At 41.5% G+C, this 25666-nt stretch overlaps 1 protein-coding gene across 1 annotated transcript; it reads left to right on the top strand.

Moving 5' to 3' along the window:
* Nucleotides 1-16347: 16347 nt before the first annotated feature.
* LOC139412475 (butyrophilin subfamily 1 member A1-like) lies at nt 16348-25330 on the top strand (the record flags this gene model as incomplete). The annotated part of the gene is made up of 7 exons (XM_071159264.1): nt 16348-16429; nt 17531-17893; nt 19449-19730; nt 20669-20812; nt 23469-23495; nt 23791-23817; nt 24389-25330. Coding segments are annotated over 7 exons (1461 nt in total), but the record flags the coding sequence as incomplete, so codon positions are not given.
* Nucleotides 25331-25666: the final 336 nt, after the last annotated feature.

Here is a 25666-nt window from a genome sequence, read left to right as displayed (position 1 = left end):
GTTTCCACTCCCTGAGAAGACAGAGAGAGAAAGAAAGAGAGAGAGAGAGAGAAGAATGGAGAACAGATCATGAGAACAGTTTCCATCTCTCTCTCTCTCATGTATGGGGTGTTATCACAGCAGAGGTCTGTACTGTAATAGAGAACACTGAAGCAGCAGTTGTGGTGTAACCATGGTTACCAGACAAGCTCTCTCGACGTTCCACAGAATATAATAGAAACTGATAATAGATAGTGGACAATAGTTATTGTCCACCCAGTGTCATACCCAACATCATAATCAAACATCAGATTATCACAAAGACAGATGTCAGAGATATAGAGATATGGGCCTAGAGATATCAGAGATATGGGCCTAGAGATATCAGAGATATAGAGATATGGGCCTAGAGATATCAGAGATATGGGCCTAGAGATATCAGAGATATAGGCCTAGAGATATCAGAGATATAGGCCTAGAGATATCAGAGTTCTTAAGATATGGGCCTAGAGATATCAGAGATATGGGCCTAGAGATATCAGAAACATAGAGATATGGGCCTAGAGATATCAGAGATATAGGCCTAGAGATATCAGAGATATAGGCCTAGAGATATCAGAGATATAGGCCTAGAGATATCAGAGATATAGAGATATGGGCCTAGAGATATCAGAGATATAGAGATATGGGCCTAGAGATATCAGAGATATGGAGATATGGGCCTAGAGATATCAGAGATATGGGCCTAGAGATATCAGAGATATAGAGATATGGGCCTAGAGATATCAGAGATATGGGCCTAGAGATATCAGAGATATAGGCCTAGAGATATCAGAGATATAGGCCTAGAGATATCAGAGATATAGGCCTAGAGATATCAGAGATATAGAGATATGGGCCTAGAGATATCAGAGATATAGAGATATGGGCCTAGAGATATCAGAGATATAGAGATATGGGCCTAGAGATATCAGAGATATAGGCCTAGAGATATCAGAGATATAGAGATATGGGCCTAGAGATATCAGAGATATAGGCCTAGAGATATCAGAGATATAGAGATATGGGCCTAGAGATATCAGAGATATAGGCCTAGAGATATCAGAGATATAGGCCTAGAGATATCAGAGATATAGAGATATGGGCCTAGACATATCAGAGATATAGGCCTAGAGATATCAGAGATATAGAGATATGGGCCTAGAGATATCAGAGATATAGGCCTAAAGATATCAGAGATATAGAGCTATGGGCCTAGAGATATCAGAGATATAGAGATATGGGCCTAGAAATATCAGAGATTTAGGCCTAGAGATATCAGAAACATAGAGATAGAGATATAGGCCAAGAGATATCAGAGATATAGATATATGGGCCTAGAGATATCAGAGATATAGGCCAAGAGACATCAGAGATATAGAGATATGGACCTAGAGATATCAGAGATATAGAGATATAGGTCTAGAGATATCAGAGATGTAGAGATATGGGCCTAGAGATACCAGAGATATAGAGATATGGGCCTACAGATATCAGAGATATGGAGATATGGGCCTAGAGATATCAGAGATATAGAGATATGGGCCTAGAGATATCAGAGATTTTGAGATATGGGCCTAGAGATATCAGAGATATAGAGATATGGGCCTAGAGATATCAGAGATATAGGCCTAGAGATATCAGAAATATAGAGATATAGAGATATGGGCCTAGAGATATAGATATAGAGATATGGGCCTAGAGATATAGAGATATGGGCCTAGAGATATAGATATAGAGATATGGGCCTAGAGATATAGAGATATGGGCCTAGAGATATCAGAGATATAGAGATATGGGCCTAGAGATATCAGAGATATGGGCCTAGAGATATCAGAGATATAGGCCTAGAGATATCAGAGATATAGAGATATGGGCCTAGAGATATCAGAGATATAGGCCTAGAGATATCAGAGATATGGGCCTAGAGATATCAGAGATATAGGCCTAGAGATATCAGAAATATAGAGATATAGAGATATGGGCCTAGAGATATAGATATAGAGATATGGGCCTAGAGATATAGAGATATGGGCCTAGAGATATAGATATAGAGATATGGGCCTAGAGATATAGAGATATGGGCCTAGAGATATCAGAGATATAGAGATATGGGCCTAGAGATATCAGAGATATGGGCCTAGAGATATCAGAGATATAGGCCTAGAGATATCAGAGATATAGAGATATGGGCCTAGAGATATCAGAGATATAGGCCTAGAGATATCAGAGATATGGGCCTAGAGATATCAGAGATATAGGCCTAGAGATATCAGAAATATAGAGATATGGACCTAGAGATATCAGAGATATAGAGATATAGGTCTAGAGATATCAGAGATGTAGAGATATAGGCCTAGAGATATCAGAGATATAGATATATGGGCCTAGAGATATCAGAGATATAGGCCAAGAGACATCAGAGATATAGAGATATGGACCTAGAGATATCAGAGATATAGAGATATAGGTCTAGAGATATCAGAGATGTAGAGATATGGGCCTAGAGATACCAGAGATATAGAGATATGGGCCTACAGATATCAGAGATATGGAGATATGGGCCTAGAGATATCAGAGATATAGAGATATGGGCCTAGAGATATCAGAGATTTTGAGATATGGGCCTAGAGATATCAGAGATATAGAGATATGGGCCTAGAGATATCAGAGATATAGGCCTAGAGATATCAGAAATATAGAGATATAGAGATATGGGCCTAGAGATATAGATATAGAGATATGGGCCTAGAGATATAGAGATATGGGCCTAGAGATATAGATATAGAGATATGGGCCTAGAGATATAGAGATATGGGCCTAGAGATATCAGAGATATAGAGATATGGGCCTAGAGATATCAGAGATATGGGCCTAGAGATATCAGAGATATAGGCCTAGAGATATCAGAGATATAGAGATATGGGCCTAGAGATATCAGAGATATAGGCCTAGAGATATCAGAGATATGGGCCTAGAGATATCAGAGATATAGGCCTAGAGATATCAGAAATATAGAGATATAGAGATATGGGCCTAGAGATATAGATATAGAGATATGGGCCTAGAGATATAGAGATATGGGCCTAGAGATATAGATATAGAGATATGGGCCTAGAGATATAGAGATATGGGCCTAGAGATATCAGAGATATAGAGATATGGGCCTAGAGATATCAGAGATATGGGCCTAGAGATATCAGAGATATAGGCCTAGAGATATCAGAGATATAGAGATATGGGCCTAGAGATATCAGAGATATAGGCCTAGAGATATCAGAGATATGGGCCTAGAGATATCAGAGATATAGGCCTAGAGATATCAGAAATATAGAGATATAGAGATATGGGCCTAGAGATATAGATATAGAGATATGGGCCTAGAGATATAGAGATATGGGCCTAGAGATATCAGAGACATAGAAATATAGAGATATGGGCCTAGAGATATGGGCCTAGAGATATCAGAGATATAGAGATATGGGCCTAGAGATATCAGAGATATAGAGATATGGGCCTAGAGATATCAGAGATATATAGATATAGGTCTAGAGATATAGAGATATGCAGAGAAGCCCTTCTCACAGGTAGTAAGTGAATGCAGCTGAAGCCAGTAAGACTTGGATCCGTTTTTTGCCTGTGAAGTGAGGTCAGGCAAACTGGAGTTCAGATGAGATTATGAGATTTATAGTTCTGTCGTCTGAAATCAGTTTTAATGAGAAGCTTTGCCAGATCAGGCCTGATAGGGTTTTACTGCAGTGGTAGAAGTCGCCCCTAATCACAGATCTAGGACCAGATGACTTCACTCTCCAGTCCTGACCATTAGGGGGATGGAAAACTGTAGACCTGACCCTAGACCAGTGGCTAGGGACGGCTCTGACCCGAGATCAGTGGTTAGGGACAGCTCTGACCCTGGATCAGTGGTTAGGGACGGCTCTGACCCTGGATCAGTGGTTAGGGACAGCTCTGACCCTAGACCAGTGGTTAGGGACAGCTCTGACCCGAGATCAGTGGTTAGGAACAGATCTGACCCTAGATCAGTGGTAGGGACAGCTCTGACCCTAGATCAGTGGTTAGGAACAGATCTGACCCTAGATCAGTGGTTAGGGACAGACCTGACCCTAGACCAGTGGCTAGGGACAGCTCTGACCCGAGATCAGTGGTTAGGGACAGCTCTGACCCTAGATCAGTGGTTAGGAACAGATCTGACCCTAGATCAGTGGTAGGGACAGCTCTGACCCTAGATCAGTGGTTAGGGACAGCTCTGACCCTGGATCAGTGGTTAGGGACAGCTCTGATCCGAGATCAGTGGTTAGGGACAGCTCTGACTCTGGATCAGTGGTTAGGGACAGGTCTGACCCTAGATCAGTGGTTAGGGACAGCTCTGATCCGAGATCAGTGGTTAGGGACAGCTCTGACTCTGGATCAGTGGTTAGGGACAGGTCTGACCCTAGATCAGTGGTTAGGGACAGCTCTGATCCGAGATCAGTGGTTAGGGACAGCTCTGACCCTGGATCAGTGGTTAGGGACAGGTCTGACCCTAGATCAGTGGTTAGGGACAGCTCTGATCCGAGATCAGTGGTTAGGGACAGCTCTGACTCTGGATCAGTGGTTAGGGACAGGTCTGACCCTAGATCAGTGGTTAGGGACAGCTCTGATCCGAGATCAGTGGTTAGGGACAGCTCTGACTCTGGATCAGTGGTTAGGGACAGGTCTGACCCTAGATCAGTGGTTAGGGACAGCTCTGATCCGAGATCAGGGGCACTTCCTAACCACTAGCTGCTCTGGACTCAGTTCATTGGTCTTCTCAAATACACCAGTCCGGTACATTTCTCACAACGTGACATAAGTCTTTTTCTATTCATTTAATATTCCTATTGATGTGTTCCTATTCCTTCCAAATGTTCTTATGATTTTTGGTTGCACCCCGTCTCACGTTGGTTGATTTTTGGTTGCACCCCGTCTCACGTTGGTTGATTTTTGGTTGCACCCCGTCTCACGTTGGTTGATTTTTGGTTGCACCCTGTCTCACGTTGGTTGATTTTTGGTTGCACCCCGTCTCACGTTGGTTGAGCGTCTTCTATTCGTTTCCTTATTCATTAAACACAGGTGTTTGTGTTATTACATGTGACCATCATTACTGAGTGTGTGTGGTTTTGTCAGGATCACGGGCAGGGTTAGAGGGTGGGGCATAGGACTCTGTGTGGGCTGTGATCATGTTGAGAATAAACAAACCAACTGGACTGAATCCAGGGTCAAGGTGAACAGGCCTGATGTAACAAGCACACGGCGTGGCAGCCGTGTGTTTGGTTTCCGGGTGTGAAGCGTGTGTGTGTGTGTGTGTGTTTTTAAAGTCATCCCAGGTCGACCTGTAGTTAAGAGCACAATGTGAGTGATAGAGCATGTCAGTACAACTCCCCTCTCTCTCTTCTGGCAGCAGACAGGGAGTTTGTTTTCTCTCTCTCTCTCTCCTCTCTCTCTCTCTCTCTCTGTCTGTCTCTCTCTGTCTCTCTCTCTCTCTCTCTCTCTCTCTCTCTCTCTCTCTCTCTCTCTCTCTCTCGCTCTCTCTCGCTCTCTCTCGCTCTCTCTCTCTCTCTCTCTCTCTCTCTCTGTCTCTCTCTCTCTCGCTCTCTCTCTCTCTCTCTCTCGCTCTCTCGCTCTCTCGCTCTCTCTCTCTCTCTCTCCCACCTGGCAGCAGACAGGGAGTTTGTTTTCTCTTTCTCTCTCTCTCTCTTTCTCTCTCTCTGTCTCTCTCTCTCTCTCTCTCTCTCTCTCTCTCTCTCTCTCTTTCGCTCTCTCGCTCTCTCTCACCTGGCAGCACACAGGTAGTTTGTTCTCTTCCCCCTCCCTTTCTCTCTTTCCCTTTCTCTCTCTCTCAGTTCAATTCAAAGGGCTGTATTGGCGTGAGAAACATATGTTTACAATGCCAAAGCAAGTGAAATAGATAATAAACAAAAGTTATTATGTCTATATACAGTGTTGTAACGATGTGCAAATAGTTAAAGTAAAAATCTTGCTGCTGTGATGTCACATTGTGGTATTTCACCCAGTAGATGGTGTGGTATCCAGGAGGTCTCCCCCGGGGTTTAGTGATAGAGGGGAGGTACGTGCATGTGACGTTGGCTCCCTCTGCAGGGAGTACAAAGGCTGGGCACCCCGACACGGATGGCTCCCTCTGCCGGGAGTACAAAGGCTGGGCACCCCGACACGGATGGCTCCCTCTGCCGGGAGTACAAAGGCTGGGCACCCCGACACGGATGGCTCCCTCTGCCGGGAGTACAAAGGCTGGGCACCCCGACACGGATGGCTCCCTCTGCCGGGAGTACAAAGGCTGGGCACCCCGACATGGATGGCTCCCTCTGCCAGGGAGAGGCTGGGCACAGCCGACACGGATGGCTCCCTCTGCCGGGAGTACAAAGGCTGGGCACCCCGACACGGATGGCTCCCTCTGCCGGGAGTACAAAGGCTGGGCACCCCGACATGGATGGCTCCCTCTGCCAGGGAGAGGCTGGGCACAGCCGACACGGATGGCTCCCTCTGCCGGGAGTACAGAGGCTGGGCACCCCGACACGGATGGCTCCAAGTACAGGTAATTAGGGGAAAGTACCAACCAGCCGTGGAGGCCACAAAAATGGAGCAAATTACTTTCTGTTGCAATCTAAAACATTGTTGCCGAATAAATAAGTGTAGACATTGCTATGTCTTTGATAAAATCTTAGCATCCGTTTTCGTGGAGTCTGACAAGGTATAGTATGGTAAGGGCGATCTCTTGTAGCTATATCACAGGTGGCTGGTGGCACCTTCATTGGGCAGGACAGGCTCATGGTAATGACCATTCCATTTACTCCATTCCAGACATTATTATGAGCCGTCCTCTCCTCACCAGCCTCCTGTGATCGCTATGTGCGTCATCTTGTGTAGCCAGTTTGTCAGAGTTTTGTTTCCAAAAACTATGCCTCCTACTTCCTCTTACTCAAGCTGATTAAAGTGTGGATTCCATCTCATCTACAAGAATAACAAGTAAATCAAGTTATGGTGCAAACCAGATTTATTTTCTCTCCAGTAAGAATTTTTTTTGTGGCATTTTATTAGGATCCCCATTTGCTGTTGTGAAAGAAGCAGCTACTCTTCCTGAATTCTACAAAAAACAGGAAACATGATATAATACAGAACATTAATAGACAAGAACAGCTCAAGGACAGAACTACATACATTTAAAAATGACACAGATGAGCAAGCTTGAAACCTAAACCCTTCTCAATTGGGATCTGCATGTATCTAATCGTAAGTATTATTTGTATGTATATTTAAAGCTGTCAGGGACAGTGGAGTTAATGGGAGAAATGCTTTAAACTAATAAATCCCCACAAATAATATTCAAGCCAGTGTTGATGGTTGGCAATAACTGTGTGTGTGAATCAGACAAGCTAAAGTTTCAAGAACCTATGGTTCCCTTTACAATTTACCTTACCTTGATAAAATGACACATTTTTACATGTTTAAGGAAGTCTGTCTTAAGTAGTCTTCTGTCTTTGGTCTCAGGTGATTAAATAGTAAAACCATACCATATGATATACTCCTCTGTAAACTGGTGATCTCTATGTACCCGTCGCAAGATCCACTGGTTGATGTTTAATTATAAAACCCTCTTAGGCCTCACTCTCGCTTATCTGAGATATCTACTGCAGCCCTCATCCTCCAAATACAACACCCATTCTGCCAGTCACATTCTGTTAAACATCCCCAAAGCACACACATCCCTGGGTCGCTCCTCTTTTCAGTTCGCAGCAGCTAGCGACTGGAAAGAGCTGCAACAAAACACTCAAACTGGACAGTTTTATCTCCATCTCTTCATTCAAAGACTCAATCATGGACACTCTTACTGACAGTTGTGGCTGCTTTGTGTGATGTATTGTTGTCTCTACCTTTGTGCTGTTGTCTGTGCCCAATAATGTTTGTACCATGTTTTATGCTGCTACCATGTTGTGTTGTCATGTGTTGCTGCCTTGCTATGTTGTTGTCTTAGGTCTCTCTTTATGTAGTGTAGTGTTGTCTCTTTATGTAGTGTTGTGGTGTCTCTCTTTATGTAGTGTTGTGTTGTCTCTCTTTGTGTAGTGTTGTGGTGTCTCTCTTTATGTAGTGTTGTCTCTCGATTTTGTAGTGTTGTGGTGTCTCTCTTTGTGTAGTGTTGTGGTGTCTCTCTTTATGTAGTGTAGTGTTGTCTCTCTTTATGTAGTGTTGTGGTGTCTCTCTTTATGTAGTGTAGTGTTGTCTCTCTTTATGTAGTGTTGTGGTGTCTCTCTTTATGTAGTGTTGTGGTGTCTCTCTTTATGTAGTGTTGTGGTGTCTCTCTTTATGTAGTGTTGTGCTGTCTCTCTTTATGTAGTGTTGTGGTGTCTCTCATCATGTAGTGTTGTGGTGTCTCTCTTTATGTAGTGTTGTGCTGTCTCTCTTTATGTAGTGTTGTGGTGTCTCTCTTTACGTAGTGTTGTGCTGTCTCTCTTTATGTAGTGTTGTCTCTCTCTATGTAGTGTTGTGTTGTCTCTCTTTAAGTAGTGTTGTCTCTCTTTGTGTAGTGTTGTGTTGTCTCTCTCTATGTAGTGTTGTGGTGTCTCACTTTATGTAGTGTTGTCTCTCTCTATGTAGTGTTGTGTTGTCTCTCTTTATGTAGTGTTGTCTCTCTCTATGTAGTGTTGTGGTGTCTCTCGTTATGTAGTGTTGTGTTGTCTCTCTTTATGTAGTGTTGTCTCTCTTTATGTAGTGTTGTGGTGTCTCTTTATGTAGTGTAGTGTTGTCTCTCTTCATGTAGTGTTGTCTCTCTTTATGTAGTGTTGTGGTGTCTCTCTTTATGTAGTGTTGTGGTGTCTCTCTTCGTGTAGTGTTGTGGTGTCTCTATTTATTTAGTGTTGCCTCTCTTTATGTAGTGTTGTGGTGTCTCTCTTTATGTAGTGTTGTGGTGTCTCTCTTTATGTAGTGTTGTGGTGTCTCTCTTTATGTAGTGTTGTGGTGTCTCTCTCTATGTAGTGTTGTGGTGTCTCTTCATGTAGTGTAGTGTTGTCTCTCTTTATGTAGTGTAGTGTTGTCTCTCTTTATTTAGTGTTGTCTCTCTTTATGTAGTGTTGTGGTGTCTCTCTTTATGTAGTGTTGTGCTGTCTCTCTTCATGTAGTGTTGTCTCTCTTTATGTAGTGTAGTGTTGTCTCTCTTTATGTAGTGTTGTCTCTCTTTATGTAGTGTTGTGTTGTCTCTCTTTATGTAGTGTAGTGGTGTCTCTCTTTATGTAGTGTTGTGGTGTCTCTCTTCATGTAGTGTTGTGTTGTCTCTCTTTATGTAGTGTTGTGTTGTCTCTCTTTATGTAGTGTTGTGTTGTCTCTCTTTATGTAGTGTTGTGGTGTCTCTCTTTATGTAGTGTTGTGGTGTCTCTCTTCATGTAGTGTTGTGTTGTCTCTCTTTATGTAGTGTTGTGTTGTCTCTCTTTATGTAGTGCTGTGGTGTCTCTCTTCATGTAGTGTTGTCTCTCTTTATGTAGTGTTGTGTTGTCTCTCTCTATGTAGTGTTGTGTTGTCTCTCTTTATGTAGTGTTGTGGTGTTTCTCTTTATTTAGTGTTGTCTCTCTTTATGTAGTGTTTTGTTGTCTCTCTTTATGTAGTGTTGTGTTGTCTCTCTCTGTGTAGTGTTGTGGTGTCTCTCGTTATGTAGTGTTGAGGTGTCTCTTTATGTCTTTATGCAGTGTTGTCTCTCTTTATGTAGTGTAGTGTTGTCTCTCTTTATGTAGTGTTGTGGTGTCTCTTTATGTAGTGTAGTGTTGTCTCTCTTCATGTAGTGTTGTCTCTCTTTATGTAGTGTTGTGGTGTCTCTCTTTATGTAGTGTTGTCTCTCTTTATGTAGTGTTGTGTTGTCTCTCTTTATGTAGTGTAGTGTTGTCTCTCTTTATGTAGTGTAGTGTTGTCTCTCTTTATGTAGTGTTGTGGTGTCTCTCTTTATGTAGTGTAGTGTTGTCTCTCTTTATGTAGTGTTGTCTATCTTTATGTAGTGTTGTCTCTCTTATGTAGTGTTTTGTTGTCTCTCTTTATGTAGTGTTGTGGTGTCTCTCTTTATGTAGTGTTGTCTCTCTTTATGTAGTGTTGTGGTTTCTCTCTTTATGTAGTGTTGTCTATCTTTATGTAGTGTAGTGTTGTCTCTCTTATGTAGTGTTGTCTCTCTTGATGTAGTGTTGTCTCTCTTTATGTAGTGTTGTCTCTCTTTATGTAGTGTTGTGTTGTCTCTTTATGTAGTGTTGTGGTTTCTCTCTTTATGTAGTGTTGTCTATCTTTATGTAGTGTTGTCTCTCTTATGTAGTGTTGTCTCTCTTTATGTAGTGTTGTCTCTCTTTATGTAGTGTAGTGTTGTCTCTCTTTATGTAGTGTTGTGGTGTCTCTCTTTATGTAGTATTGTGGTGTCTCTCTATATGTAGTGTTGTGGTGTCTTTCTTTATGTAGTGTAGTGTTGTCTCTCTTTATGTAGTGTAGTGTTGTCTCTCTTTATTTAATGTTGTCTCTCTTTATGTAGTGTTTTGTTGTCTCTCTTTATGCAGTGTTGTAGTGTCTCTTTATGTAGTGTTGAGGTGTCTCTCTTTATGTAGTGTGGTGGTGTCTCTCTTTATGTGGTGTTGTGGTGTCTCTCTTTATGTAGTGTTGTGGTGTCTCTCTTTATGTAGTGTTGTGGTGTCTCTTTATGTAGTGTAGTGTTGTCTCTCTTCATGTAGTGTTGTCTCTCTTTATGTAGTGTTGTGGTGTCTCTCTTTATGTAGTGTTGTATCTCTTTATGTAGTGTTGTGTTGTCTCTCTTTATGTAGTGTAGTGTTGTCTCTCTTTATGTAGTGTAGTGTTGTCTCTCTTTATGTAGTGTTGTGGTGTCTCTTTATGTAGTGTAGTGTTGTCTCTTTATGTAGTGTTGTGGTGTCTCTCTTTATGTAGTGTTGTGTTGTCTCTCTTTGTGTAGTGTTGTGGTGTCTCTCTTTATGTAGTGTTGTCTCTCGATTTTGTAGTGTTGTGGTGTCTCTCTTTGTGTAGTGTTGTGGTGTCTCTCTTTATGTAGTGTAGTGTTGTCTCTCTTTATGTAGTGTTGTGGTGTCTCTCTTTATGTAGTGTAGTGTTGTCTCTCTTTATGTAGTGTTGTGGTGTCTCTCTTTATGTAGTGTTGTGGTGTCTCTCTTTATGTAGTGTTGTGGTGTCTCTCTTTATGTAGTGTTGTGCTGTCTCTCTTTATGTAGTGTTGTGGTGTCTCTCATCATGTAGTGTTGTGGTGTCTCTCTTTATGTAGTGTTGTGCTGTCTCTCTTTATGTAGTGTTGTGGTGTCTCTCTTTACGTAGTGTTGTGCTGTCTCTCTTTATGTAGTGTTGTCTCTCTCTATGTAGTGTTGTGTTGTCTCTCTTTAAGTAGTGTTGTCTCTCTTTGTGTAGTGTTGTGTTGTCTCTCTCTATGTAGTGTTGTGGTGTCTCACTTTATGTAGTGTTGTCTCTCTCTATGTAGTGTTGTGTTGTCTCTCTTTATGTAGTGTTGTCTCTCTCTATGTAGTGTTGTGGTGTCTCTCGTTATGTAGTGTTGTGTTGTCTCTCTTTATGTAGTGTTGTCTCTCTTTATGTAGTGTTGTGGTGTCTCTTTATGTAGTGTAGTGTTGTCTCTCTTCATGTAGTGTTGTCTCTCTTTATGTAGTGTTGTGGTGTCTCTCTTTATGTAGTGTTGTGGTGTCTCTCTTCGTGTAGTGTTGTGGTGTCTCTATTTATTTAGTGTTGCCTCTCTTTATGTAGTGTTGTGGTGTCTCTCTTTATGTAGTGTTGTGGTGTCTCTCTTTATGTAGTGTTGTGGTGTCTCTCTTTATGTAGTGTTGTGGTGTCTCTCTCTATGTAGTGTTGTGGTGTCTCTTCATGTAGTGTAGTGTTGTCTCTCTTTATGTAGTGTAGTGTTGTCTCTCTTTATTTAGTGTTGTCTCTCTTTATGTAGTGTTGTGGTGTCTCTCTTTATGTAGTGTTGTGCTGTCTCTCTTCATGTAGTGTTGTCTCTCTTTATGTAGTGTAGTGTTGTCTCTCTTTATGTAGTGTTGTCTCTCTTTATGTAGTGTTGTGTTGTCTCTCTTTATGTAGTGTAGTGGTGTCTCTCTTTATGTAGTGTTGTGGTGTCTCTCTTCATGTAGTGTTGTGTTGTCTCTCTTTATGTAGTGTTGTGTTGTCTCTCTTTATGTAGTGTTGTGTTGTCTCTCTTTATGTAGTGTTGTGGTGTCTCTCTTTATGTAGTGTTGTGGTGTCTCTCTTCATGTAGTGTTGTGTTGTCTCTCTTTATGTAGTGTTGTGTTGTCTCTCTTTATGTAGTGCTGTGGTGTCTCTCTTCATGTAGTGTTGTCTCTCTTTATGTAGTGTTGTGTTGTCTCTCTCTATGTAGTGTTGTGTTGTCTCTCTTTATGTAGTGTTGTGGTGTTTCTCTTTATTTAGTGTTGTCTCTCTTTATGTAGTGTTTTGTTGTCTCTCTTTATGTAGTGTTGTGTTGTCTCTCTCTGTGTAGTGTTGTGGTGTCTCTCGTTATGTAGTGTTGAGGTGTCTCTTTATGTCTTTATGCAGTGTTGTCTCTCTTTATGTAGTGTAGTGTTGTCTCTCTTTATGTAGTGTTGTGGTGTCTCTTTATGTAGTGTAGTGTTGTCTCTCTTCATGTAGTGTTGTCTCTCTTTATGTAGTGTTGTGGTGTCTCTCTTTATGTAGTGTTGTCTCTCTTTATGTAGTGTTGTGTTGTCTCTCTTTATGTAGTGTAGTGTTGTCTCTCTTTATGTAGTGTAGTGTTGTCTCTCTTTATGTAGTGTTGTGGTGTCTCTCTTTATGTAGTGTAGTGTTGTCTCTCTTTATGTAGTGTTGTCTATCTTTATGTAGTGTTGTCTCTCTTATGTAGTGTTTTGTTGTCTCTCTTTATGTAGTGTTGTGGTGTCTCTCTTTATGTAGTGTTGTCTCTCTTTATGTAGTGTTGTGGTTTCTCTCTTTATGTAGTGTTGTCTATCTTTATGTAGTGTAGTGTTGTCTCTCTTATGTAGTGTTGTCTCTCTTGATGTAGTGTTGTCTCTCTTTATGTAGTGTTGTCTCTCTTTATGTAGTGTTGTGTTGTCTCTTTATGTAGTGTTGTGGTTTCTCTCTTTATGTAGTGTTGTCTATCTTTATGTAGTGTTGTCTCTCTTATGTAGTGTTGTCTCTCTTTATGTAGTGTTGTCTCTCTTTATGTAGTGTAGTGTTGTCTCTCTTTATGTAGTGTTGTGGTGTCTCTCTTTATGTAGTATTGTGGTGTCTCTCTATATGTAGTGTTGTGGTGTCTTTCTTTATGTAGTGTAGTGTTGTCTCTCTTTATGTAGTGTAGTGTTGTCTCTCTTTATTTAATGTTGTCTCTCTTTATGTAGTGTTTTGTTGTCTCTCTTTATGCAGTGTTGTAGTGTCTCTTTATGTAGTGTTGAGGTGTCTCTCTTTATGTAGTGTGGTGGTGTCTCTCTTTATGTGGTGTTGTGGTGTCTCTCTTTATGTAGTGTTGTGGTGTCTCTCTTTATGTAGTGTAGTGTTGTCTCTCTTTATGTAGTGTAGTGTTGTCTCTCTTTATTTAATGTTGTCTCTCTTTATGTAGTGTAGTGTTGTCTCTCTTTATGTAGTGTTGTGGTGTCTCTTTATGTAGTGTAGTGTTGTCTCTCTTCATGTAGTGTTGTCTCTCTTTATGTAGTGTTGTGGTGTCTCTCTTTATGTAGTGTTGTATCTCTTTATGTAGTGTTGTGTTGTCTCTCTTTATGTAGTGTAGTGTTGTCTCTCTTTATGTAGTGTAGTGTTGTCTCTCTTTATGTAGTGTTGTGGTGTCTCTTTATGTAGTGTAGTGTTGTCTCTTTATGTAGTGTTGTGGTGTCTCTCTTTATGTAGTGTAGTGTTGTCTCTCTTTATGTAGTGTAGTGTTGTCTCTCTTTATTTAATGTTGTCTCTTTATGTAGTGTAGTGTTGTCTCTCTTTATGTAGTGTTGTGGTGTCTCTTTATGTAGTGTAGTGTTGTCTCTCTTCATGTAGTGTTGTCTCTCTTTATGTAGTGTTGTGGTGTCTCTCTTTATGTAGTGTTGTATCTCTTTATGTAGTGTTGTGTTGTCTCTCTTTATGTAGTGTAGTGTTGTCTCTCTTTATGTAGTGTAGTGTTGTCTCTCTTTATGTAGTGTTGTGGTGTCTCTTTATGTAGTGTAGTGTTGTCTCTCTTTATGTAGTGTTGTGGTGTCTCTCTTTATGTAGTGTTGTGGTTTCTCTCTTTATGTAGTGTTGTCTATCTTTATGTAGTGTAGTGTTGTCTCTCTTATGTAGTGTTGTCTCTCTTTATGTAGTGTTGTCTCTCTTTATGTAGTGTTGTCTCTCTTTATGTAGTGTTGTGGTGTCTCTCGTTATGTAGTGTTGTGGTGTCTCTCTTTATGTAGTGGTGTGGTTTCTCTCGTTATGTAGTGTTGTGGTGTCTCTCGTTATGTAGTGTTGTGGTGTCTCTCTTTATGTAGTGTTGTGGTGTCTCTCTTTATGTAGTGTTATCTCTCTTTATGTAGTGTTGTGGTGTCTCTCTTTATGTAGTGTTGTCTCTCTTTATGTAGTGTTGTGCTGTCTCTCTTTATGTAGTGTTGTGGTGTCTCTCTATGTAGTGTTGTGGTATCTCTTTATGTAGTGTTGTCTCTCTTTATGTAGTGTTGTGGTGTCTCTCTCTATGTAGTGGTGTCTCTCTTTATGTAGTGTTGTGGTGTCTCTCGTTATGTAGTGTTGTGGTGTCTCTCGTTATGTAGTATTGTGGTTTCTGTCTTTATGTAGTGTTGTCTATCTTTATGTAGTGTTGTGTTGTCTCTCTTATGTAGTGTTGTCTATCTTTATGTAGTGTTGTCTCTCTTATGTAGTGTTGTCTCTCTTTATGTAGTGTTGTCTCTCTTTATGTAGTGTTGTGTTGTCTCTCTTTATGTAGTGTTGTGTTGTCTCTCTTTATGTTGTTTTGTCTCTCTTTATGTAGTGTAGTGTTGTCTCTCTATATGTAGTCTTTGGGTGTGTATCTTTATGTAGTGTTGTGTTGTCTCTCTTTATGTTGTATAGTCTATCTTTATGTAGTGTTGTGTTGTCTCTCTTTATGTAGTGTTGTTTTGTCTCTCTTTATGTAGTGTAGTGTTGTCTCTCTTCATGTAGTGTTGTCTCTCTTTATGTAGTGTTGTGGTGTCTCTCTTTATGTAGTGGTGTCTCTCTTCATGTTGTGTTGTGCTGTGGTTTCTCTCTTTATGTAGTGTTGTCTCTCTTTATGTAGTGTAGTGTTGTCTCTCTTCATGTAGTGTTGTCTCTCTTTATGTAGTGTTGTGGTGTCTCTCTTTATGTAGTGGTGTCTCTCTTCATGTTGTGTTGTGCTGTGGTTTCTCTCTTTATGTAGTGTTGTCTCTCTTTATGTAGTGTTGTCTCTCTTTATGTAGTGTTGTTTTGTCTCTCTTTATGTAGTGCTGTGGTGTCTCTCTTTATGTTGTGTTGTCTCTCTTTATGTAGTGTAGTGTTGTGGTTTCTCTCTTTATGTAGTGTTGTCTCTCTTTATGTAGTGTTGTGTTGTCTCTCTTCATGTAGTGTTGTGGTGTCTCTCTTTATGTAGTGTTGGGGTGTCTCTCTTTATGTAGTGTTGGGGTGTCTCTCTTTATGTAGTGTTGGGGTGTCTCTCTTTATGTAGTGTTGGGGTGTCTCTCTTTATGTATTGTTGTGGTGTCTCTCTTTATGTAGTGTTGTGGTGTCTCTCTTTATGTAGTGTTGGGGTGTCTCTCTTTATGTAGTGTAGTGTTGTGGTGTCTCTCTTTATGTAGTGTTGGGGTGTCTCTCTTCATGTTGTGTTGTGCTGTCTCTCTTTATGTAGTGTTGTTTTGTCTCTCTTTATGTAGTGCTGTGGTGTCTCTCTTTATGTTGTGTTGTCTCTCTTTATGTAGTGTTGTGGTGTCTCTCTTTATGTAGTGTTGTGGTGTCTCTTTATGTAGTGTTGGGGTGTCTCTCTTTATGTATTGTTGTGGTGTCTCTCTTTATGTAGTGTTGTGGTGTCTCTCTTTATGTAGTGTTGTCTCTCTTGAAGAGATGTGTGTTTTGTCCTATATTTATATTGTATCCATTTAAAAAAAAAGCCCAGGCCCCGTCCCCGCAGGCCTTTTTGTCTTTTGGTAGGCCGTCATTGAAAATAAGAATTTGTTCTTAACTGACTTTTCTAGTTAAATAAAGGTTAAATAAAATAAATGATCCATAACATCGCCTTCTTTGAATCACATTGAGGGTCTAGAGCTCAGGGTCTTTATGATTTATAACAGTATTTAATCCTCTCTTTCAGAAATGATGTGGACTTTGACAGACTGTCTGCGTGTTACTCTCCTGCTTCTCCTCCAAAGAGCAATCTCTGGTAGAGTGCCCTAACATGATCTCTCTGTTAGACTCTTTTTTTAAACTGAGTTACAGTTTAAAAACGGAAATCAATAAATTGAAATATATATATTAGTCCCTAATCTTTGGATTTCACATGACTGGGCAGTGGCGCAGCCAGTCCCAGCCAATCAGAATTAGTTTTTCCCCACAAAAGGGCTTTTTTACAGACAGAAATGCTCCTCAGTTTCATCAGCTGTCCGGGTGGCTGGTCTCAGATGATCCCGCAGGTAAAGAAGCCGGATTTGGAGTCCCTGGGCTGGCGTGGTTACACCAGGTCTGCGGGTTTCAGTCTGATTGGAATAGGTCCAAATTCTCTGAAACCACATTGAAGGTGGCTTATGGTAGAGAAATGAACATTAAATTATTTGGCAACAGATCAGTTGGACATTCCTGCAGTCAGCATGCCAATTGCAAACTCCTTTAAAACTTGAGACATCTGTAGTATTGTGTTGTGTGACAAAACTAAACATTTTATGGTGGCCTGTTATTGTCCCCAGCACAAGGTGCACCTGTGTAATGATCATGCTGTTTAATCAGCTTCTTGATATGTCACATCTGTCAGATGGATTATCTTGGCAAAGGAGAACTGATCACTAACAGGGATGTAACAAATGTGTGCACAAAATTTGAGAGAAATAAGCTTTTTGTGCATATGGAAACTTTCAGGGATCTTTTATTTCAGCTCATGAAACATGGGACCAACACTTTACATGTTTCGTTTATATTTTTGTTCAGTATAAATCAAGTATTTGAGCCAGGTTTGGTGATTATCCTTAGTGTGGCATGTTAAAGTGGGGCAGCAGGTAGCCTAGTAGTTAGAGCGTTGGGCCGGTAACCGAAAGGTTGCTAGATCGAATCCCCTAGCTGACAAAGGTAAAAAATATGTTGTTCTACCCCCGAACAAGACAGTTAACCCACTGTTCCCCGGTAGGCCGCCATTGAAAATAAGAATATGTTCTTAAACTGACTTGCCTAGTTAAATAAAGATAAAATAAATGTATGTAAAAGTCTGAGTTGGACCAACAGTTGATGATGTGCATGGTAGTTTTTGAAAGTGAATAGTTGTTTCTCTTTCCAGAGAAATTTGAGGTTCTTAATCCGACTCGTGACATTGCTGCTGTGGCTGGTGATGACATCATTCTGCCCTGTTACATCAAACCCAACATCAGCGCTGAGGACATGAGTGTTGAATGGTTCAGATTCAACCTCCCAGACACTCAGTCAAACATTCGTGTCCATCTCTACCAAGACGGCAGAGACAAATACCATGATCAGATCAGCTCCTACAGGGGAAGGACATCGTTGTTTAAAGAGGAACTGAAGAAGGGCAACACCTCTTTGAAACTGACCAGGGTACAAGGAACTGATGATGGATTTTACAAATGTCTTGTTCAGTCTAAGACCTATTATGATGATGCTACTGTTCACGTCTACATAACAGGTACATTTATTTCCCCATACAGTGCATTCGGAAAGTATTCAGACCCCTTGACTTTTTCCACATGTTACAGCATTAGTCTAAAATTGATTACAGTTTTTCCCCCTCATCAATCTACACACATTACACCATTATGACAAAGCAAAAACAGGTTTTTAGATAAACAACGGAAATATCACATTTCCATAAGTATTTAGACACTTTACTCAGTACTTTGTTGAAGCACCGTTGGCAGCGATTACAGTCTGTCAGGTTGGATGGGGATCGTTGCTGCACAGCTATTTTCAGGTTTCTCCAGAGATGTTTGATCGGGTTCAAGTCCAGGCTCTGGCTGGGCCACTCAATGACATTCAGAGACCTGTCCTGAAGCCACTCCTGTGTTGTCTTGGCTGTGTGCTTAGTGTCGTTCTCCAGTTGGAAGGTGAACCTTCGCCCCAATCTGAGGTCCTGAGAGCTTTGGAACAGGTTTTCATCAAATATTCCGCTGTACTTTGCTCCTGTCATCTTTCCCTCGATCCTGACTAGTCTCCCAGTCCCTGCCGCTGAAAAACATCCCCACAGCATGATGCTGCCACCACCATACTTCACCGTAGGGATGGTGCCATATTTCCTCCAGACATGCCGCTTGGCATTCAGGCCAAAGATTTCAATCTTGGTTTCGTCAGACCAGAGAATCTTGTTTCTCATGGTCTGAGAGTCCTTTAGGTGAGGAGTGGCTTCCGTCTGGCTACTTTACAATGAAGGCCTGATTGGTGGAGTGCTACAGAGATGGTTGTCCTTCTGGAAGGTTCTCACAACTCCACAGAGTATCATAGTGACCATTGGTTACTTGGTCGCCTCCATGGCCAAGGCCCTTCTCCCCCATTGCTTAGTTTGGCTGGGCGGCCAGCTCTAGGTATAGTCTTGGTGGTTCCAAACTTCTTACATTTTTGGAATAATGGAGGCCACTATGTTCTTGGGGACCTTCAATGTTGTAGAACATTTTTGGTACCCTTGCCCAGATCTGTGCTGCAAGACAATCATGTCTCTACGGACATTTCCTTCAATCTCATGGCTTGGTTTTTGCTCTGACATGCACTGCCAGCTGTGGGACCTAAAATAGACAGGTGTGTGCCTTTCCAAATCATGTCCAATCAATTGAATTTATGACAGGTGGACTCCAATCAAGTTGTAGAAACATCTCAAGGATGATCAATGGAAACAGGATGCACCTGAGCTCAATTTCGAATCTCATGGCAAAGGGTCTGAATACTTGTGTGAATGTAAGGTATTTCTGTTGTTAAATTTTGATCCATTTGCAAAAATGTCTAAAAACCTGTTTTGGCTTTGTTATTGTGAGATATTGTGTGTAGACTTGGTGAGGAAAAAACAAATGTAATCAATTTTAGAATAAGGCGGTAACGTAACAAAATGTAGAAAAAGTCAAGGGGTCTGAATACTTTCCAAATGCTCTGTATAAATGTAAATACAATAGCCCACAGTGATTTGCTCTGTTCCTTCAAGTATATGATTCTGTTCCCAATCTCAGTGGTACTTCAACTCCAGTTTGTGTCTGTAGCTACAGGATCCAAGCCAGAGGTTTTCATTGAGGGAGAGAAAGAAGGAGGGGTGGCTCTGCTGTGTGTAACTAAAGGCTGGTTCCCTGAGCCTGAGTTGGAGTGGCTGGACAGTGAAGGGGTCACTCTGTCTGCTGGATCTTCAGAGACAGACAGGGACTATGAGGGATTCTACATAGTCAAATTAAAGACCATCGTAAAGGACACTGACACCAACGTCTTTACCTGCAGACTGAGACAGAAGCAGCTCCATGAGGTGATGGAGACAGAGTTTCACGTCCCTAGTGAGTAGCACAACATAACGTTATTGTTTAACTGATATGAAACACTTTTAATGTATTATTTTTTATACATTTATTGGTACTTTTTACCCCTTTTTCTTCCCAATTTCGTGATATCCAATTGTTAGTTACAGTCTTGTCCCATTGCTGCAACTCCCGAACGGACTCGGGATAGGCGATGGTCAAAAGCCACGCGTTCTCTGAAACATGACCCCGCCAAGCCGCACTGCTTCTTGACACAATGCCCGCCTAACCCGGAAGCCAGCCGCACCAATGTGTAGGAGGAAACATCGTATAGCTGGCGACCGAAGTCAGCACGCCAGGTCGCCAGAAGGAGTTGCTAGAGCGCGATGGGACAAGGACATCCCAGCCGGACAAACCCTCCCCTAATCCGGATGACGCTGGGCCAATTGTGGAACACCTCATGTGTCTCCCGGTCACAGCCAGCTGCGACACAGCCCGGGATCTAACCCAGATCTGTAGTGACGCCACTAGCATTGCGATGTTGTGCCTTAGACCGCTACACCACTCGGGAGGCCTAACACTTTTATTGTTTTATATGCTTTCGTATTACAAATGCTAAGTATTAATTTAACATAAATAGGACAGTTGGAAACAAGTTTGTCAACATTTTTTAGAACTCTAAAGAATTCTAATATCAAAATGAAACCAAGTTGGTTTTTGTAGATCCAGCTATATGCCTCCACCCCAAATGAATGGAAAAGATAAGCACAACATTAATCCAGGAAAATTTGGGATCGAGGAATATTGCTGGATTTTCACAACTGATGTCATGGGATGTGGTTTCATCTAGACATTAGTCTGCATTTGATGTCTGTAAACATCTGACAAAACTTTCTTTATGAGTGAAATGTCCCTTTAATATTATTTGATAGCAGTGGTAAGCATGCCACTAATCTCAATTGATTTGTGTCTTGCAGGTGAGCTGTTCCTTTTTTACACACACACATGGAGAGTGGCGTTTGTAGTAATTGTCTCTCTGGGCGTTGTCCTTGTGAGCATTATCAATGTGGCCATATTAGCCTTCAACATCTGGCGCTGGAATGGTTTGCGCAATGACTATGGTAATAAAAAACAAATTAAATGGTTTATTTGATTGAATGTAAACATTTTACAGTGCATTTTACAGAGTGGCATACACAAAAGTTGGGTACTATAACGGAAAGGTTGCTAGTTCGAATCCCAGAGCCGTCAAGGTGGATTTTTTGGGGGGTTGATCTGTCCTTGAGCAATGCACTCAACCCTAATTGCTCCAGGGTCGCAGCAGTCAATAGTGTCTTATACCTGGCCATAACCCCACTCTCAGGGGGAGTTGGAATATGCAAAAAAACACTTTTCCATTTTACACCAGGTTAACCACTTGTACAGTGGGGAGAACAAGTATTTGATGCACTGCCGATTTTGCAGGTTTTCCTACTTACAAAGCATGGAGAGGTCTGTAATTTCTATCATAGGTACACTTCAACTGTGAGAGACGGAATCTAAAACAAAAATCCAGAAAATCACATTGTATGATTTTTAAGTAATTCATTTGCATTTTATTGCATGACATAAGTATTTAATCACCTACCAACCAGTAAGAATTCCGTCTCTCACAGACCTGTTAGTTTTTCTTTAAGAAGCTCTCCTGTTCTCCACTCATTACCTGTATTAACTGCACCTGTCTGAACTCGTTACCTGTATAAAAGACACCTGTCCACACACTCAATCAAACAGACTCCAACCTCTCCACAATGGCCAAGACCAGGGAGCTGTGTAAGGACATCAGGGATGAAATTGTAGACCTGCACAAGGCTAGGATGGCCTACAAGACAATAGGCAAGCAGCTTGGTGAGAAGGCAACAACTGTTGGCGCAAATATTAGAAAATGGAAGGAGTTCAAGATGACGGTCAATCACCCTCGGTCTGGGGCTCCATGCAAGATCTCACCTTGTGGGGCATCAATGATCATGAGGAAGGTGAGGGATCAGCCCAGAACTACACGGCAGGACCTGGTCATTGACCTGAAGAGAGCTGGGACCACAGTCTCAAAGAAAACCATTAGTAACACATTACGCCGTCATGGATTAAAATCCTGCAGCGCACGCAAGGTCCCCCTGCTCAAGCCAGCGCATGACCAGGCCCGTCTGAAGTTTGCCAATGATCATCTGGATGATCCAGAGGAGGAATGAGAGAAGGTCATGTGGTCTGATGAGACAAAAATAGTGGTCTAAACTCCACTCACCGTGTTTGGAGGAAGAAGAAGGATGAGTACAACCCCAAGAACACCATCCCAACCCGTGAAGCATGGAGGTGGAAACATCATTCTTTGGGGATGCTTTTCTGCAAAGGGGACAGGACGACTGCACCGTATTGAGGGGAGGATGGATGGGGCCATGTATCGCGAGATCTTGGCCAACAACCTCCTTCCCTCAGTAAGAGCATGGTGTTCTTGGGGTTGTACTCATCCTTCTTCTTCCTCCAAACACAGCGAGTGGAGTTTCGACCAAAAAGCTCTATTTTTGTCTCATCAGACCACATGACCTTCTCCCATTCCTCCTCTGGATCATCCAGATGGTCATTGGCAAACTTCAGACGGTTCTGGACATGTGCTGGCTTGAGCAGGGGGACCTTGCGTGCGCTGCAGGATTTTAATCCATGACGGCGTAGTGTGTTACTAATGGTTTTCTTTGAGACTATGGTCCCAGCTCTCTTCAGGTCAATGACCAGGTCCTGCCGTGTAGCTCTGGGCTGATCCCTCACCTTCCTCATGATCATTGATGCCCCACAAGGTGAGATCTTGCATGGAGCCCCAGACCGAGGGTGATTGACAGTCATCTTGAACTTCTTCCATTTTCTAATATTTGCGCCAACAGTTGTTGCCTTCTCACCAAGCTGCTTGCCTATTGTCTTGTAGGCCATCCTAGCCTTGTGCAGGTCTACAATTTCATCCCTGATGTCCTTACACAGCTCCCTGGTCTTGGCCATTGTGGAGAGGTTGGAGTCTGTTTGATTGAGTGTGTGGACAGGTGTCTTTTATACAGGTAACGAGTTCAGACAGGTGCAGTTAATACAGGTAATGAGTGGAGAACAGGAGGGATTCTTAAAGAAAAACTAACAGGTCTGTGAGAGCCGGAATTCTTACTGGTTGGTAGGTGATTAAATACTTATGTCATGCAATAAAATGAATTACTTAAAAATCATACAATGTGATCTTCTGGATTTTTGTTTTAGATTCCGTCTCTCACAGTTGAAGTGTACCTATGATAGAAATTACAGACCTCTCCATGCTTTGTAAGTAGGAAAACCTGCAAAATTGGCAGTGTATCAAATACTTGTTCTCCCCACTGTATATTCTAAGGCAGGGCTCTCCAACCCTGTTCATTCAGAGCTACCCTCCTGTAGATTTTAAATTCAACCGTAGTTGCACCTCACCTCATTCAATTTATCAACCAGCTAATTATTAGAATCAGGTGCACTAGATTAGGATTGGAGCGAAAAACTACAGGATGGTAGCTCTTCAGGAACAGGGTTGGAGAGACCTTTTCTAAGGGCTTACAATTTGCATTGTGCAAATATGCAAATAGCACAAAGATTAGTCATAATTATGTGGTAAAATATCTCTGGATTGGAATTATTTTATGTTCACGCCAATAATTATATTTTATTTCATTATATTATTTGAAAATGTTCACACTTGAACAACAATTGTTTTATTTTATTTATTTCATTTACCCACAGATTTTGTAAACATGAAGGGGAGTCCAGGTAAATTAATTACACTGAATTATATTTCAAATGGATTAGATCACTTCATACTGTTGTTTGCAGGTATATTACAGTATATTATGGAAGAGTGATGTATTTTTACACCATGTCACATTGGATATGTTTCTGGTTCTGAAATTGTATTAAAAATCTATCTCACCTTATCAATAAAGTTTAGAGAGGGAGATCTGTCATCATGTTCCATGGGCTCCATACAGTATACTCTACTGTAACATTATATTACCATTGTTTCTGATATCCCCCAAAACTGACAAACTCTTTCTCTGTATTCTAGAACTTGAAACCATCAGAAATCATGCAGGTCAGTGAGTACTCTCCAGTACACCCACCTACAGTTTCATATGAATATGAATATCTTTACATTCCGGTATTACATGAAATATCATGATCACACGTTCATATCTAGAGTATCAATAACAACCTATAGGCTACATATGTCTACAGTAATGTACTGTGCATTAAGTCCTGCAGTAAAATATCGTCCCCCACATTGATGTTATTTTCTTTCAATTTTTATAGAAAATGTTTCACTTCAGAGTGGATGTGACCCTGATACAGCACATCACTATACATGTGTCATAGAGTAATGTACTGAGCAGTAAAATCCACTAACCCATATTGATATGTTTATTCTGGGCTCCCGAGTGGCACAGCGGTCTAAGGCACTGCATGTCAGTGCAAGAGGTGTCACTGTAGTCCGTGGTTCAAATCCAGGCTGCATCATGTCTGGGTGTGATTGGGAGTCCCATAGGGTGGCGTGCAATTGGCCGGGGTAGGCTGTCATTGTAAATAAGAATTTGTTCTTAACTGACTTGCCTGGTTAAAATAAAAATGTTTTCTAATTCTAATAAAGTGTATGTTTCTCTCCACAGTGAATGTGACTCTAGATCCTGATACAGCACATCCCCAACTCATCCTGTCTGAAGACGGGAAACAAGTGAGATGTGGAGACATTAAACAGGATCTCCCTGACAACCCAGAGAGGTTTGATACTGGTCACTATGTCCTGGGAAAGGAGGGTTTCTCCTCAGGGAGATTCTACTATGAGGTGCAGGTGAAGGGGAAGACTGGGTGGACTTTAGGGGTGGCCACAGAGTCAATCAACAGGAAGAGGAAGATTGACCTGAACACTGAGAATGGATGCTGGACTTTGTGTCTGATGGATGGAAAGTATAACATTTTCACTGGTCCCTCTGTCCACCTCTCCCCGAGAGAGAAGCCCCAGAAGGTGGGGGTGTTTGTGGATTATGAGGAGGGTCAGGTCTCCTTCTATAATGTGGAGGCCAGGTCTCATATCTTCTCTTTCACTGGCTACACCTTCACTGAGAAACTCTATCCATTATTTTATTCTGGTACTATTGATAACTCAGCCCCACTGGTCATCACTCCTGTAGATGTTCCTGACTGACTGTTTTATACCAAACATTGAAATACTGTTAATGTGTGTATCTGTGTGTGTTTGCGTGTGCATGCAAGTGTGTGTGTTACTCAATCTGAATGAATTTCAATGTGTTTATTACTATATTATTATACTAACAGAGAGGAAATTCACCTTGTATAATTTATGCTGAATGTCATCCTATCGAGATGTCAGAATTTGGGGTGAGCTGTTGTAACTTCTCATGGGAAATGTTCTGTGTTGGACTGTGATGTTATGCCTTTCGTAGACTCCTGTAATTTATGCCCTCTAAGGCCATTGTGTTCTGGAACTGTTGCTTGTATAAATAACTGTTGTGTAACAATATGATAGTATACAAGGGACATGTAACCATTTACTCTTGGAGTTCTTCCCTGTGAAATCAGAGACAGATCTCCTTCACAACTGCTTGATTAAAGATGTTTCTATTATGCAATTAAATAGTCTTTGCCTTCATCTTTGGATCGAGTTTTCCACAACATTTGGTGCCGTGACCCGGATGAGAGCGACCTGACTTTTTGATCCATTTCGCTTGGCTTGGACCCAGAAATCCCTCTGGCCACAACTCAAGAATCTCTGTGAGGGACTGTCTGTTTTCCAGCTGAGCCTTAATGGTGAAAGATCTCTTGTCCTCCTCATTCCCAAAATGTAGAGGTTCCATTTGGCTGAACTATTTCCCTATCTCCCTATAATAATGAGTCTGTCCAGGGAACTGGTTCAGAGGAAATAAAGA

This window comes from Oncorhynchus clarkii, chromosome 6 (assembly GCF_045791955.1).
Source record: "Oncorhynchus clarkii lewisi isolate Uvic-CL-2024 chromosome 6, UVic_Ocla_1.0, whole genome shotgun sequence".
In the NCBI taxonomy this organism is placed as follows: domain Eukaryota; kingdom Metazoa; phylum Chordata; class Actinopteri; order Salmoniformes; family Salmonidae; genus Oncorhynchus; species Oncorhynchus clarkii.
Note: the sequence above shows the minus strand (reverse complement) of the source record. Positions and strands in the feature narration are given on the sequence as shown.